The sequence below is a fragment of the Heterodontus francisci genome, chromosome 7 (assembly GCF_036365525.1).
Source record: "Heterodontus francisci isolate sHetFra1 chromosome 7, sHetFra1.hap1, whole genome shotgun sequence".
In the NCBI taxonomy this organism is placed as follows: Eukaryota; Metazoa; Chordata; class Chondrichthyes; order Heterodontiformes; family Heterodontidae; genus Heterodontus; species Heterodontus francisci.
Window position 1 is genome coordinate 89,620,777 of NC_090377.1, and position 14,209 is coordinate 89,634,985.

At 44.2% G+C, this 14,209-nt stretch overlaps 1 protein-coding gene across 1 annotated transcript in view; it reads right to left on the minus strand.

Moving 5' to 3' along the window:
* Window positions 1-6,500, minus strand: part of LOC137372133 (collagen alpha-2(V) chain-like) — a 312,577-nt gene extending 306,077 nt beyond the window's left edge. Inside the window, exon 1 of the mRNA XM_068035607.1 lies at window positions 6,288-6,500. Coding sequence (XP_067891708.1) covers window positions 6,288-6,384 — 97 coding nt within the window. The 5' untranslated portion in view covers window positions 6,385-6,500. The remainder of the gene's footprint in view (window positions 1-6,287) is intronic.
* Window positions 6,501-14,209: the final 7,709 nt, after the last annotated feature.

Consider the following 14,209-nt stretch of genomic DNA (forward strand, 5'->3'; position numbering starts at 1 on the left):
ACATCTGGGACTCTTTTTGTTGCTGCCGTGAAAGGAAAAGTGGTATGACATGCAGAAAGACATAACAGGATCCTCCACGCTGAGGGTAAAGCCTCTGGGCAGATGGTCTTCCTTCGTTGGCAGTAAGTGATTAGTAATTCAAGGCTGCAACTCCAATACATGTGTTAGTGCAGGTATCTCAGACTCCCTTCTATGCCATGTCCCTCAACCTGTGTCAAAGGGGCTTAATTGAAATCAGGAGATCTCAGACAATCCTCATGAGCCATTCATCCCTCAGGTTATGCCCGGTCACCTCGTCGCACAGCAGGGGCACCTCTCTGTTCAGTGTCATCTCCCTCCGCCTCCATTTCCCCCTCCTCTCCTTCCAGGCCTCACCATCCTCAAAAGTTCACACCTCTCTGGAGGGTCATGTTATGGAGAACATAGCAGAAAACCACAATGACCAAGACCCTTGCAGGAGTGTATTGCAGCACGTCACCCAACTAGACACCAGAAATGCATCTTCAGAAGCCCGATTGCCTGCTCAATGGTTGTCCCAGTGACCAGTTGGCTCTGGTTGTATTGTCTCTGTGTCTCTGTCTGGGAATTCCATAGAGGGGTCAGTAGCCATGTCTTCAAGGGATATCCCTCATCCCTGAGGATCCATCCACCCACTTTGAGGTTTGGAGTGAAGGCAGCCTGGACTAGTGGAGGATGGTGAAGAAGTCACGGCAGCTGCTAGAAAAGTGAGCACACACATGGAGGAAGCTCTTGTTGTGGTCACAGGCCCATTGAATGTTGAGGGAGTGGAAGCCCTTCCAGTTGATGAATCTCACTGGGCAGTCACTGCGAGCCTTGATGGCCAGATGAGTGTAATCGACAATGCCCTGCACCTGAGGGAATCCAGCGATGATAGTGAAACCCAATGCCCTCTGTGTCTGCAAGGTTGTGTCTGTCATGAACTGAATGTACTGTCCTGCTATAGCAAAGAGGGCATCAGTGACCTGCGAGATGCCACTAACGTCTGAAGCAGCTCCTTGGAAGAAGCCAGAAGTGGCGCTGTGGTTAGCACTGCAGCTTCAGAGCTCCAGTGACCCGGGTTCAGTTCTAGGTACGACCTGTGCAGAGATTACAAGTTCTCCCTGTGACTGCGTGGGTTCCCTTCGGGTGCTCTGGTTTTCTCCCACATGCCAAAGACTTGCGGGTTGATAGGTAAATTGGCCATTGTAAATTGCCCCAAGTGTAGGTAAGTGCTACAAAAATAGAGGGAAGGTGGGGATGTGAAAGGGAAAATGGGATTAATGTAGGATTAGTATAAACGGGTGGTTGATGGTCGGCGTGGGACCATCTTGTTGGGCTGAAGGGCCTGTTTTGGTGCTGTATGACTCTATGATAAAGTTCAAGGCCACAGTGACTTTGACAACTACTGGCAGTACTGCGAGGTGAGAGGTCTTCAGCACAGACATCTATGACCATCTTCCTGGAGAGACACAGTCTCCTGCAGCACCTTGTCTTGGTCATCTCCAGGTAGTTCTGTCTTCGATGGTGGATCCTATGTTGAGGGTATAGGCTCCTTGTTCTTCCTTTCCTTTCCTCTCCTGTGCCCTCCTGCTGTTTGGGGTTCCACTCTTCCTGCAGACAGTGTTGCCCCACTCTGTCATTTGGCCCAAAATCTGACAGTCATGTCCCCATTGCCAGTTTGTATCTATCTTCTGGGCAAGTGACTACCCAACTGTTCTTGGCAGCCTTGCCCCTGCAATGCCATTGGGGGGGGGGATGGAAATGGGGCTGACTCCATTCAATCCTGGCACTAAGTGCCCAATCTCCTGTGCAAACACCAAGGGCACCCCCTTACCAACTGCTGAGTTCCTACTGTCCCTCTTATGGGGCCATGGCTGGCTCCCCCTGCTTTACCCGCCTCCCTTCAGACGATCTGTTTCTGAAGGAGCGTGTAACCCATCCGACTATTTAAAAATTTCATATCTAACAATGACAAGCTCTTAATGAGCTTTTAAAATGCTTTAATTAGCCTCAATTAGAAACATAGAAAATAGGAGGAATAATAGGCCATTCAGCCCTTCGAGCCTGCTCCGCCATTCGTTATGATCATGGCTGATCATCCAACTCAGTAACCTGTTCCCGCTTTCGCCCTATACCCTTTGATCCCTTTACACCCAAGAGCTATATCTAACTCCTTCTTGAAAACATTCAATGTTTTGGCCTCAACTGCTTTCTGTGGTAGCTAATTCCAAAGGCTCGCCACTCTCTGGGTGAAGAAATTTCTCCTCATCTCAGTCCTGAAGGGTTTACCCCGTATCCTTAGACTATGACCCCTGGTTCTGGACACCCCACCATCAGGAACATCCTTCCTGCATCTACCCTGTCAAGTCCTGTTAGAATTTTATAGGTTTCTATGAGATCCCCCCTCACTCTTCTGAACTCCAACAAATATAATCCTAACCGACTCGATCTCTCCTCATACATCAGTCCTGCCATCCCAGGAATCAGTCTGGTAAACCTTCGCTGCACTCCCTCTACAGCAAGAACATCCTTCCTCAGATAAGGAGACTAAAACTGCACACAATATTCCAAGTATGGCCTCACCAAGGCCCTGTATAATTGCAGCAAGACATCCCTGCTCCTGTACTCGAATCCTCTCGCTATGAAGGCCAACATACCATTTGCCTTTTTTACCGCCTGTTGCACCTGCATGCTTACCTTCAGCGACTGGTGTACGAGAACACCCAGGTCTCGCTGCATTTTCCTCTCTTGCAGTTGATAGCCATTCAGATAATAGTCTGCCTTCCTGTTTTTGCTACCAAAGTGGATAACCTCACATTTATCCACATTATACTGCATCTGCCATGCATTAGCCCACTTACTCAACTTGTCCAAATCACCCTGAAGCCTCTGCATCCTCCTCACAACTCACCCTCCCACCCAGTTTTGTCTCATCTGCAAATTTGGAGATATTACATTTAGTTCCCTCATCTAAATCATTAATATATATTGTGAATAGCTGGGGTCCTAGCACCAATTCCTGAGGTACCCCACTAGCCACTAGTCACATCCATCGCAATACACTACCCCCAATCCCATGCGCTTTAATTTTACAAGCTAATCTCTTATGTGGGACTTTGTTTTCTGAAAATCCAAATAAACCACATCCACTGGCTCCCCCTCATCAACTCTACTAATTATATCCTCGAAGAATTCTAATAGATTTGTCAAGCATGATTTCCCTTTCGTAAATCCATGCTGACTCTACCCGATTCTACCACTGTTCTCTTACGACCAGAGCGAGATTCCTGTCCCGCCCTGATGAACATTGCCAGCGTCAGGAACGTTATCCTACAACTGACAGACCAGCCACTGTTGGCATTCTCAGGCCCCACCCCCTACGTCCATTAGCACCTTCAGGGGCCTGAAACTTCAGCCCAAAATGTCCCTACTTCGCTTTGCTCAATTTGTACATTAAACTTCACCACTAGGGGGCTACAGACATCTCCATAAATGTCTCAAATTATAAAAGCAAAATACTGCAGATGCTGGAAATCTGAAACAAAAAAATAAAAGTGCTGGAAATACTCAGCAAGTCTGGCAGCATCTGTGGAGAAACAGAGTTAACGTTTCATCTGATGAAAGGTCACAGACCTGAAACGTTAACGTCTCAAATTATGGTGCTTTTTGCGATTGTGCTCCGACCTCCCAATGCACACATTCAAAGCACACCCAACAACAACAAAAATTAAAATCAAACCCCAGAAAAACTGTTATTCAGTGATCTATCGTCTAGATTTCTTATTTTACTCTTTATGATTTCATTCCATTAAAAACAAATGGAGTGATTTAAACACAAAGACTATCATCTATAAAAAGAACGAGCTTTCTCCCCCACCAATGTACAAAGCAAACGACTTTCTGCACATTGCTTTTCAGCCATTGTTCAGGAATTGATGTTAGAAATAAGAATGATTCTGCTGAGGGTCGGAGGCTATTCAGTTTGCCGTCTGTCACTTTAACAGATCAGGATTGCAAACTCTCTCCTCCGTGAAGCTAAACCATGAGAGATACAGTGGCTAGTGTGAGGAAACCGATTTTAAAATTTTACATTCAACACAATATAAATGTAATTACTTCAATAACCGCATATTGCTGAATAACAAAGGACCATAGGCATCTTTCCTCATGAGAGACAGTTGGTGATGTATAGCTTGAGGGTCATCACTCCTCAAGCATAGGGCAAGGCGAGGACCCTTCATGAACTACCACGGCCGGTACGGGAATTGAAACCGCGCTGTTGGTGTCTTTCTACAAGACACTGTAGCCGTCTAGCCAACTGAACTAACCGACATTTAAAGCTGCAAAAATACCGATTGTCAGACTTGAAAAATAAGAGAATGGGGATTGAAAGCACTCTTTTAAAAAATGTACTTATAAATGAAAATATATTTCTATTAGTATTTCATGTTGCAGCTGTCTACTTATTAAAGAAAATACATTCGCTGTCGATGAAAAAGCATTCATTTTTAAGCCAAAGTCCAAATCTATACCAGTCCACTCCCAGCAGTTTAGTCCTTGGATTTTATTTCCCACCAGGTCTGTGACTTATGACTTCTTTTAATCTTTGTTCATTAATGCTTCCTTTAAAACCGAGCGAAAGCATAAGAAGAACATTATGTTTGATGTGGATTTTATTTGGCAAGTATGCTCTGCAATGACGTGATCTGTAATCTATTTCCCCATGGCTGTATATCACAGTGGAATAAATTAATCAGGCAATTCATTTAAGGAGCTTTGGTTGGTGGAAGAGAATAGGAAACAGATTTTGGATGATTGAAAAGCTTTTCCCTCAGGAGCATACCAACATACAGATGGTCTTTAAGTAATTTAAAGCTTACTTGTACTGGTAGGAAGCACTTGAGCATTAAAAAGTGCATGTGTTACTTTTAACAGCATCATTGCTCAGCGAACCAAATGACGGCAGTTTCCTCACAGGAAAAAAAACTTCATAAACGTACATGTTATGCATTTAATCAGCTTCCCAGGCAGCGGTACAGTGCTCACATTAAAGATATGACAAACAGTACATTCCAGTCGTAAACCTTTTGAAAAACATTATTAAACAATGAAGCACATTTTCAGATTCAGGGTTGCTTTAGTACCTCACAATTCTTAAGATGCATACAACATGATTCTCAGTGTTATATAGCAGTAAATGAAAAAGTGAACATGACTGGCAAATAACATTGTTACATGTAACATCTGAATGTGGCTCTGACGAGCTCTTCTGTTTATTCTTGCTGCTAATACCTTCCACACCACAAAATGTCAATACTAGAATTCAACATATTTGATTCTCCAACACTGACAATAGTAAGCAACAGCAGGACCAAAAACATAAAAAAAAATCAGTTCAAGTGCTATTTGAAAGAGTTTGCATTAAGTTCATATGTCAAATATAAATTCCAAAAGTCAGAATATCAAAGAATACAAAATAAATCAAGTTAGTTCACCAATACATAGTCATGCAGATCAAAATAACTCTCTCCTAACAGTCTCCTTTAAGGGGAAAATATATTGTATGTATGCAGTGAGGTAGTTTAGCTCCAGACTTTCTTCACCAATCAGTAATGGGTGACATAACACTGGAACTGGCAAGAACTAATAAAAGAGTCTGGACTGGATCAGATGCTGTCAGTGTAACATAAAGCAAAAGCAAATGCATATGATCATTTATACAACGTGGCAAAAAATCCATCTGGCTCCTAATCAGTCCCATTGCAACTCAGGGGCCATCTTTACATTATCATAGACAGAAAAAAAACTACCAGTGAATTACTATGGGCTCCGCCTTGGGGTGGTGAACTTCAGATGCTCACGAATGTAAAAATTTGATAAACTTTTGTTCAAAGCAAATTCTTGGTTTTTAACCAAATGCCATTGCCACTGTTCCACAATTGTCATTTCCTTATGATTTCAATTTTGTTTTGCCAGGGTGAAGCTTATCATGAATCTAACAGGAATGTCACTATTATGCTTAAAGCCGTTTTGGTAATTCCGATCTGTTTTACTGCCACTTATTTCTTTTACATGGGATAATATGCATTCTAACTATATAGATTTTCAATAGTGTGAAGCCTTCAATTATCTAATGCTTTGACAAAACAGTATACAGCTGCTAACTTTCCAAATAAAACATTGTTTCCTGACATTGTGCAGCATATAATCAAAGAACATGTTGTGATAAAAAAAAAGACAGTGAGGAATGTAACTACAAAAGTAGTTGTGAGGCATGTAAAACTTACCGATTTCTGTCCCAAACTCCTGATTTTTTACCAGTCTTAATTGTGCCAGTGTTATGGCAAAAAGCAGCAAAGTTCCCATATGCACCAGGTTCCTCATGTCTAAATATCAGACATGAGAGTCTGTGCGGATCAGTGGTAGAGTATCAGTACACTAACATCAAGTCAGTGTGTTCCTGTTCCTTTTCAGCACCAGGCCCAGCTGAAACTCTGCAATGTTCCTTCTGCTGGAAAAGCTTTAAATGGGATAACTCTTGGCAACTTTCCTTTTCCTGCCTCTTCCCTGGAACCAGAGCCTCAGATTGGCCTGCAAATGTTCAGGCTTAGATTTGATTGATACCAGTTTACTGAACAACACACCCACATTGTTAGAAAGTGAAGCAGACACTGGTTATGCTTAAAGCACTGTAGAGAGAATCTAACAAACATACCTGTCAGTGAAATGCATTTTCAGGAGCATTTATAATGTAAATATTCTTAATTTGAAGAAGATTTTTTTTTAAATCACCAAGAAGAATTTAGGTGAAAATATTTCAAAATCATTTAGCGTATTGTTGCTGAGAAAAGAAACTCAGGATTTCAAACAGTTAACTGCTGTGATTGTGTGGGTAGGAAGTGGGGGGGGGGGAAGGATGGAGAATATGTTGGGGTAATTCACATTATTTGTCAAGAATCAAAAGCTGGATTTTATCCGGCCAGCAGGATTGGGAGTGGAGGCATGGGAGGGAGCTCAAAAATCAGAGTGGACGCGTTGCCCGGAAACTCAACGTTGTGACGTCGGTTCTGAATTTTGTCAGCGGCGGAAAGCACCAACGTTGCAACCACAAAGCAGTGGAACTGCATTTTGAACTGGTGAACAACTAGTTAGAATGCATCGCATTGAATTGAAGCCAATTTTATGGAGGGGTTCAAATTTAGTCAACGGCGTACAGGGATCACATGCCTGCAGATCCTCAGCCATTTAAAGGTGGTGGCACAGAGGTGAGGCTGCAGTGACACCACAGGAAGGCAACCATAGTGAACAGTAGATGGAGAGGGGTGGCAGAGACCATTGTCAGCCTGCGGTGCTGGGCTCGCTACAAGGGTGGGTGCAATGTTGGGAGTTGGGCTCTCTGCAAGCATGGGCGCTGAGGGAGATTAGCGCATCTTCAAAAGGGAATAGCAATGTGAAGGTGCCAAGACAAGTTAGTTTCTCCAAGGAGAGCACGGGGGAGGGGTACAAATCAGCTGGCTTAGGTCTCATACACCCAGTCTTTGTGAACTCCCGTGCTGCGCAGCAGTGGCTTAGAGGGAGGGAGGATTAGGATCCGGCTGGGCCCACACATGAAGCTCCAATAGGAGAGCAGCAGCAATCGGTCACGCCAAGAAGGACCTATCCATGACAGAGAATGTACCAGACTCAACTCAGCTACTTCCAAATATTGGAGCGGTACTGTCAGCGAAGACTATAGCTCTTCAGGGAGGTCATTACTGACTTATGCATCATGCTGCAGGATGAGCTGTGATCCATGGGCTTTGGTGGATGCCCGATGCCCACAGCCCTGAAGATCACCATGGCACTCAACTTGTATGCGTCTGGCTCTTTCCAGGGATCCACTGGGGACATGTGTAGGGTCTGCCAAGCATCAGTCATTGCTGCATCAAGGAGGTGACCAATGCCTTGTTCAAGAGGGCTGCTGACTATGTGCGAGACCGGACCGACCCTGACTATCTGGCGGAAAGGGCCATCGGCTTCACAGCCATCACTGGATTCCCCCAGATGCAAGGTGTCATCAACTGCACACATGTGGCCATCAAGGCTCCCATGGAGCCAGTGGCCTTCATCAAAAGGAAGGGCTTCCATTCCATCAAAGTACAGCTGCTCTGTGCCCACTGGAAATGCATCCTGCAGGTGTGTGCCCACTTCCCAGAAAGCACCACAATGCCTACATTAGCAGTTCCAGGTGCCACAGTTTTCAGGCTCCCACCCCACTCTCCTTCAGGGATGGATTCTCGGGGACGAGGGCTACCTATTGAAGACATGGCTACTGACGCCTGTGAGGAATCCTTGCATTGCAGCAGAGGAGAGGTACAGCACCTACCACGGCTCCACCCAAGAGGCCATCGAGCAGGCCATTGCATTGCTGAAGATGCGATTCCGGTGCCTCGATTGATCTGGTGGAGCCCTGCAGTATGCCCCAGTGAGGGTCTCGCATGTTGTGGTGATCTGCTGTGCTTTGTACTATGAGTTCTTTGAGTTCTGGTCTTCATTCAATGAGGAGGATGTAGAGGGGGTTACTGAACAGGCAGCACCTTAAGAGCGGACCACCTTAACAAGCAGTAAGTGAAGGTCACCGAAGGAAGTGATGTCACGTCACACATGACCAGGGAGTTGTGGATGTAGCCTGACTGAATGAGATGTGTTGAGACGTCGCTCATGCAGTAATGATTTGTATGTATATATATATATATAGTTCAAGCTTAAAGTATAATAAAAACCCACATTTTCTTTGGATGTTACTTGTACTCCTGTGAGACTTACAATAGTTCCTATATCAAAGGAACAAGTAATATTACAAGGTGACAATGTTTAGGATATATTTGTTTTGAAGAGCACCAAATATATGTTGGCAATGTTTGCGATTTTTTTTCTGAAGGGCATCAAATATTACATTGTGGCAACGTTTGATTTTTTATGAAGAACACGTCAACAGAGGAAAAAGGAACAGCAGGTTGCTTACCAAGAGTGCAACTGGCAGGAGACCTCACAACAGTGCATTGAGTTAGGACCACAGACAGGAGCCTGGGAGGTTCTGAAACTCTGTGAGTACAGCAGGCAATTGGCTGGGGGATCGGAGCTTTCAGTTGGCCTAGCAATGGGTCAAAAAATTTGAAAAGCAGGAGCTGAAGCCATTACTGTTTTAGTTTTCCTTTTTTTGCATTGTGGGTGGGGCCCAGGCTGCAAAGAGAGGGAAGAACTCAACAGCACCACTGGAGGTGCACAGCACAGAGAGAACGCCTGGTTGTGGCAGCTGGCGGTATTGCAAGCGCCAGCCCTATAAAAAAAACTTCCCAATTTTAAAAAAAGCATGCAGTTAAAAAAATGAACCAGCCTGTGTAAACAAAGAATGCTCTCTCCGTTTTAAAAAAAAGATGTAGGTTCACTCCTAAAGCCGCAGGCCTGCAGAAAACAAATCTGTCTAACCAAGAAAAAGAGAAGTGTGACTGTGAAAATGAAAACCTGTACAAAGTCCGATATTTATTAAAAAGCAAGATCATTAAGACAAAGGCTATCAGATATCCAGTAACAGAGTGGAAAGCATCCGACATAGCATCTGAATTTAAACACTTTGACATCGAATGGAACTGAGTTTTCTGGATCAAGAACTGAGTGAAACAGAGAAACAAGCTATCAAGATTAAGATCAAACTGGGAAACAAGGGCCTACAATGGACCAAAACATCAGAATTGTCAGCTGAGGATCAGGAGGACTCTAGCAAGTTACGGGCATTCCTGGAGCAGCAACTGAAGGTAAAGGTCAATATCCAAGTACATAGGCTTGAGCTTATGACTTACCGGCAAAGGCAAGATGAGTTCATTGGCCAGTTTGTTGCAAGGTGCTGAGACAAAGTTCAATGTTGTGACTTCACAGATATCCTATTGTCAGATTGGATTATAGAGATGGTAATTGCGTTTACACCACTAGAGGCCTTTCAAAAAGTCCTTCTAGAAAAGAAGAAAGGGCACACCATAGATGCACTACTTAATGATGGAAGGAAATTTGAAGCCATAGGGCTGGGTGCCAACAGTTTCAAGTACTGGGGGCGGCTAAGACAATTGGTATGGTAACCAAGGCTCAGATGTCTGCTAAGCCTTGTGGCAAATGTGGCCTGACTCACCCAATTCACAGTTGTCCAACCTACCAAGACCTATGCAAAATTGTGGCATGTGAGGAAATTGGGCAATACTGTGCAGAAGGCCGAGCTCAGGTACTGCACACAGGAATGGTAGCAGATCACATGCAGAGAGAATGTTTGCAAGACAGGGTGGCAAATGCAACAAGAGGTAGGCCAACATTCAACAAAAGCCCAAGCAGGTACATCAGGTCAACAGAGAGACAAATCATCAGGAGAACACGGATGAAGAATGCACTCGTACGAACATCGAGCAAGCATTCCATATAATTAACTTGGATCAACATGCCGATGCCAGTCTGAGGCATTTGCCATGATTGGGATTATATGTCCACAGAAGAGTGGCAAACATAAACTCAGAGTGAAAATCAACAACGTAGCAAGTGCACATATTCTGTCTATCCTTATACTGAAGGACATGTATCTAAAGAAATGAAAATCCATGGTACGACCCACTACGGCTAGACTGACTGCCTACAATGGTTCTCCAATCAAGTGCATTGGAACTATAACCTTACAGTGCAGCTATGGGAGCTCCAATTGGCTGCCACAAACATTTAAATTGCAGACACAACTGGACCAGCTGTCACAGGACTTTCAGTATGCCGAGATTTACAAATCATCACATTTCATGAGGTTAGCACTGCGCAGAAAGGTCCAGAAGGTTGCAACATTGTGTGCATTGAGTTGGTTAGAGACCTGAAACTACGTTACCCAGACAGGTTTGGTGCAATCGGTGATTTCAAGGGTGATGCCATATTGCACGTGAGGGAGGATGCAGTTCCTACTTTTGACACACCAAGGAAGTGCAGCGTGCACATTCAAGAGAAGCTTAAAGTGCTGTTCGATGAGATGGAGCGCAACACAGTCTTCTGTCAAGTGCACCCAGCATTCTAATTGGTGCAGCTCCATTACCTGCATGCTGAAGAAAGATGGCAATCTCAGGATTTGCTTAGACCCGCGATGACTGAATTTAGCCCTCAAGAGATGCCTGTGTAAAATCCCAACTGTGGAGGAGCTAAATCCGAAGGTTTCTGGTGCTAATTATTTTTCAAAGCTTGATGCAAAGCATAACTACTGGTCTGTCCACTTAGCCAAGAAGTCCCAGCTACTCACAACTTTTTTTTGTCTTTCATGGGATGTAGGCACCACTGGCAAGGCCAGCATTTGTTGCCCATCTCTAATTGGCCTTGAACTGAGTGGCTTGCCAGGCCATTTCAGAGGGCAGTTAGAGTCAACCACATTGCTGTGGAGTCACTTGTAGGCCAGACCAGGTAAGGATGGCAGATTTCCTTCCCTTAAAGGACATTGATGAACCATAAGGGTTTTTATAACAATCGATAATAGTTTTATGGCACCATTAGTGAGATTAGCTTTCAATTCCAGAATTTTATTAATTAATTGAATTTTATTAATTAATTGAATTTAAATTCCCCCAGCTGCCATGGTGGGATTTGAACCCATGTCCCTAGGGCATATGCCTGGGCCTCTGGATAACTAGTTCAGTGACATTACCACAATACCAGCACCTCCCTTAAGAACGCCATCCAGGAGTTACTGTTTAAGATGGTTACCATTTGGTCTGTCCATCAAACAGGACATTTTCCAACAATACATGGAGAGGATAACGGAAATGTTCCGGACTGTATTTGTATAGCTGACAATATTGCGGTGATGGGACGGACCAAGGCAGAGCATGACCAAACTTACATTTGCTAATGCTGGCTGCTCATTGTGAGGACCTTGTGTTTAACAACCAGAACGTTGGGCACATCAACTTCTTTGGGTCGATATATTCTGCCACAGGAATCTGCCAGACTCAGATGAGATTGAAGCTCAGAGCCATGCCAACTTCCCAGGACCAGGAAGACATACAATGGTGTCTAGGATGATTCAACATTTCGGCCCCGTACATCCCCAATTTAGCTGAGTGAGCATTGGTGCTTAGGAACTGCTGTGTAAAGATACCCCTTACTTGTGGCGGGAAGACCATCAGCAGGTGTTTGAGTCCTTAAAGTTGGCTCTGTCAAGTCAAGGCACCGTGCTACAGTATTACGACCCGACCAAAGAGACCATGCTTGAGGTCGATATATCCCAGAAGGGATTAGGCGCCTGCATCATGCTGGAAGGGAAGCCTTTGCGTTGAACAGTTTGTTGCAAACCCAATCCAATTACTCTAACATCAAATGTGAAACCTTAGCTCTAGTTTTTTGTATCATTATGTTTCACACCTAATTGTTAGAAAAACATTTTACCATGGAGACTGACCATAAGCAACTTGAAACCATATGGCACAAACCACTCACGAGTTCTCCTCTGCGGTTGCAGACACTTTTGATGAAAGTCCAGGGCTATGATTGTGATGTCCAATATAAACCGGGCAGCAAAATGGACACATTGGACATTGGACACCCTGAGCAGGTTGCCTAACCCGAGTTAAGATGCAGATGTTTTTCTAGATTTGCATATCCATAGTGTGGATACTGAGATTGAGGATGTCCTGAAGATCGATCTCATGAGATTTGGACCCTACAAATGCGAGCAACTAAGAGATGAGCTGGCACGTGACCCTACCCTATCGATGTTGTGGAAGGTGATTGTGGAAAGATGGCCTAACACCATATAGGAAGCAATCAAATGTCTGCACTCTTTCTGGCCATATCGAGATGAGCTCGGTATATCACAAGGGGTGATTTTTCAAAGGGAAACAAGTCCTAATACCCAAAGTTCTGCATTCTGATATTCTAACCAAACTGTATCAAGGGCATTTAGGATTAGAACGTTCCAGACGCCTTCCCAGAGAGATGGTGTACTGGCCAGGAATCAACAGTGATGTTGAGACGGTGGTGAAATCCTGTGAGGCATGTCAAAGTTGTCAACCAAATCAACAGAAGGAACCCTGGATCCCACATGAAGCACCTTCACATCCATGGGCGAAGATCGGCACAGATTTATTTCACGTTCAAGGTGATGATTTCCTCCTTTTTACAGATTTCTACATTTCCGATCATCAAGCAGATACGAGATACGTCAAGTGCAGTGGTTGCTGATACAGTCAGCGCTCTGTTCAGCCTATTTGGTGTGCCAGAAAAAATAATCTCTGATAATGGGCCTCAATATGCAGGAAGACCATTCCAAGACATGTGTGCCAGGTGGGGAGTCCGTCACGTGTCATCATCGCCACATTATCCACAGTGGATAATGCATGTCTGAACGCATGTTGCGCACTATCAAATCGCTAATTTTAAAATGTAGGCAGACGGACAAGATCTCAAGGCTGCAATGCTGCACCTCCGAGCTACTACATTGAGACCTGCAGAGTTGATGTTTGGAAGGCAGGTAAGAACTACCCTGACCAGTCATCCTCTCTCTTAAGTTTTCCACAGTAACGGATGTACTCTTTCTAAACAAGAAAAGATGAAGGCATCATAAGGCAGGCAAGCAGGACCAGAATTAGCTCGATTGTGAGTAGAACAGAAGGCCAGAGTCCTCAATCATGCATCTGGTGCTTGGTATCCTGCGGAGGCTGTGAGGATATGCAACCAGCCCAGATCATACGAGGTCCAGACACCCAAAGGCACGATTCTCAGAAAGAAGTGAAGTCAACCCAGAGAGCTGTACAATAACACTACGTGTGACAACCCTGTGGTATCACTGACATGTTCAAAGACAAAGCCTGAAGATGAATGTAAAGAGGCAACGAGCACAGAGGATGAACATGCTAACCAGAGTTCTGAGTCAACAGAGTCACAGAGGAATCATCAAGATGAATTCAGCTATGGGAAGAGGTTTACGATAACGAGATCAGGATGAATAAGCAAATCTCCTCAATGTTTTAGAGAGTGTTAAACTTACTCACTTGTAAATAACGTTTTGTTTTAATTACGTAAAGTTAGTCCAAACCGCAACATCATTGTATATTGTACATTTGTTTTTATCTTTAGAAAAAAGGGTGAGCTTGTGGGGGCACCTTAATAGCAGACCACCTTAACAAGCTGTAAGTGAAAGTCACCAAAGCAAATGATGTAGCAT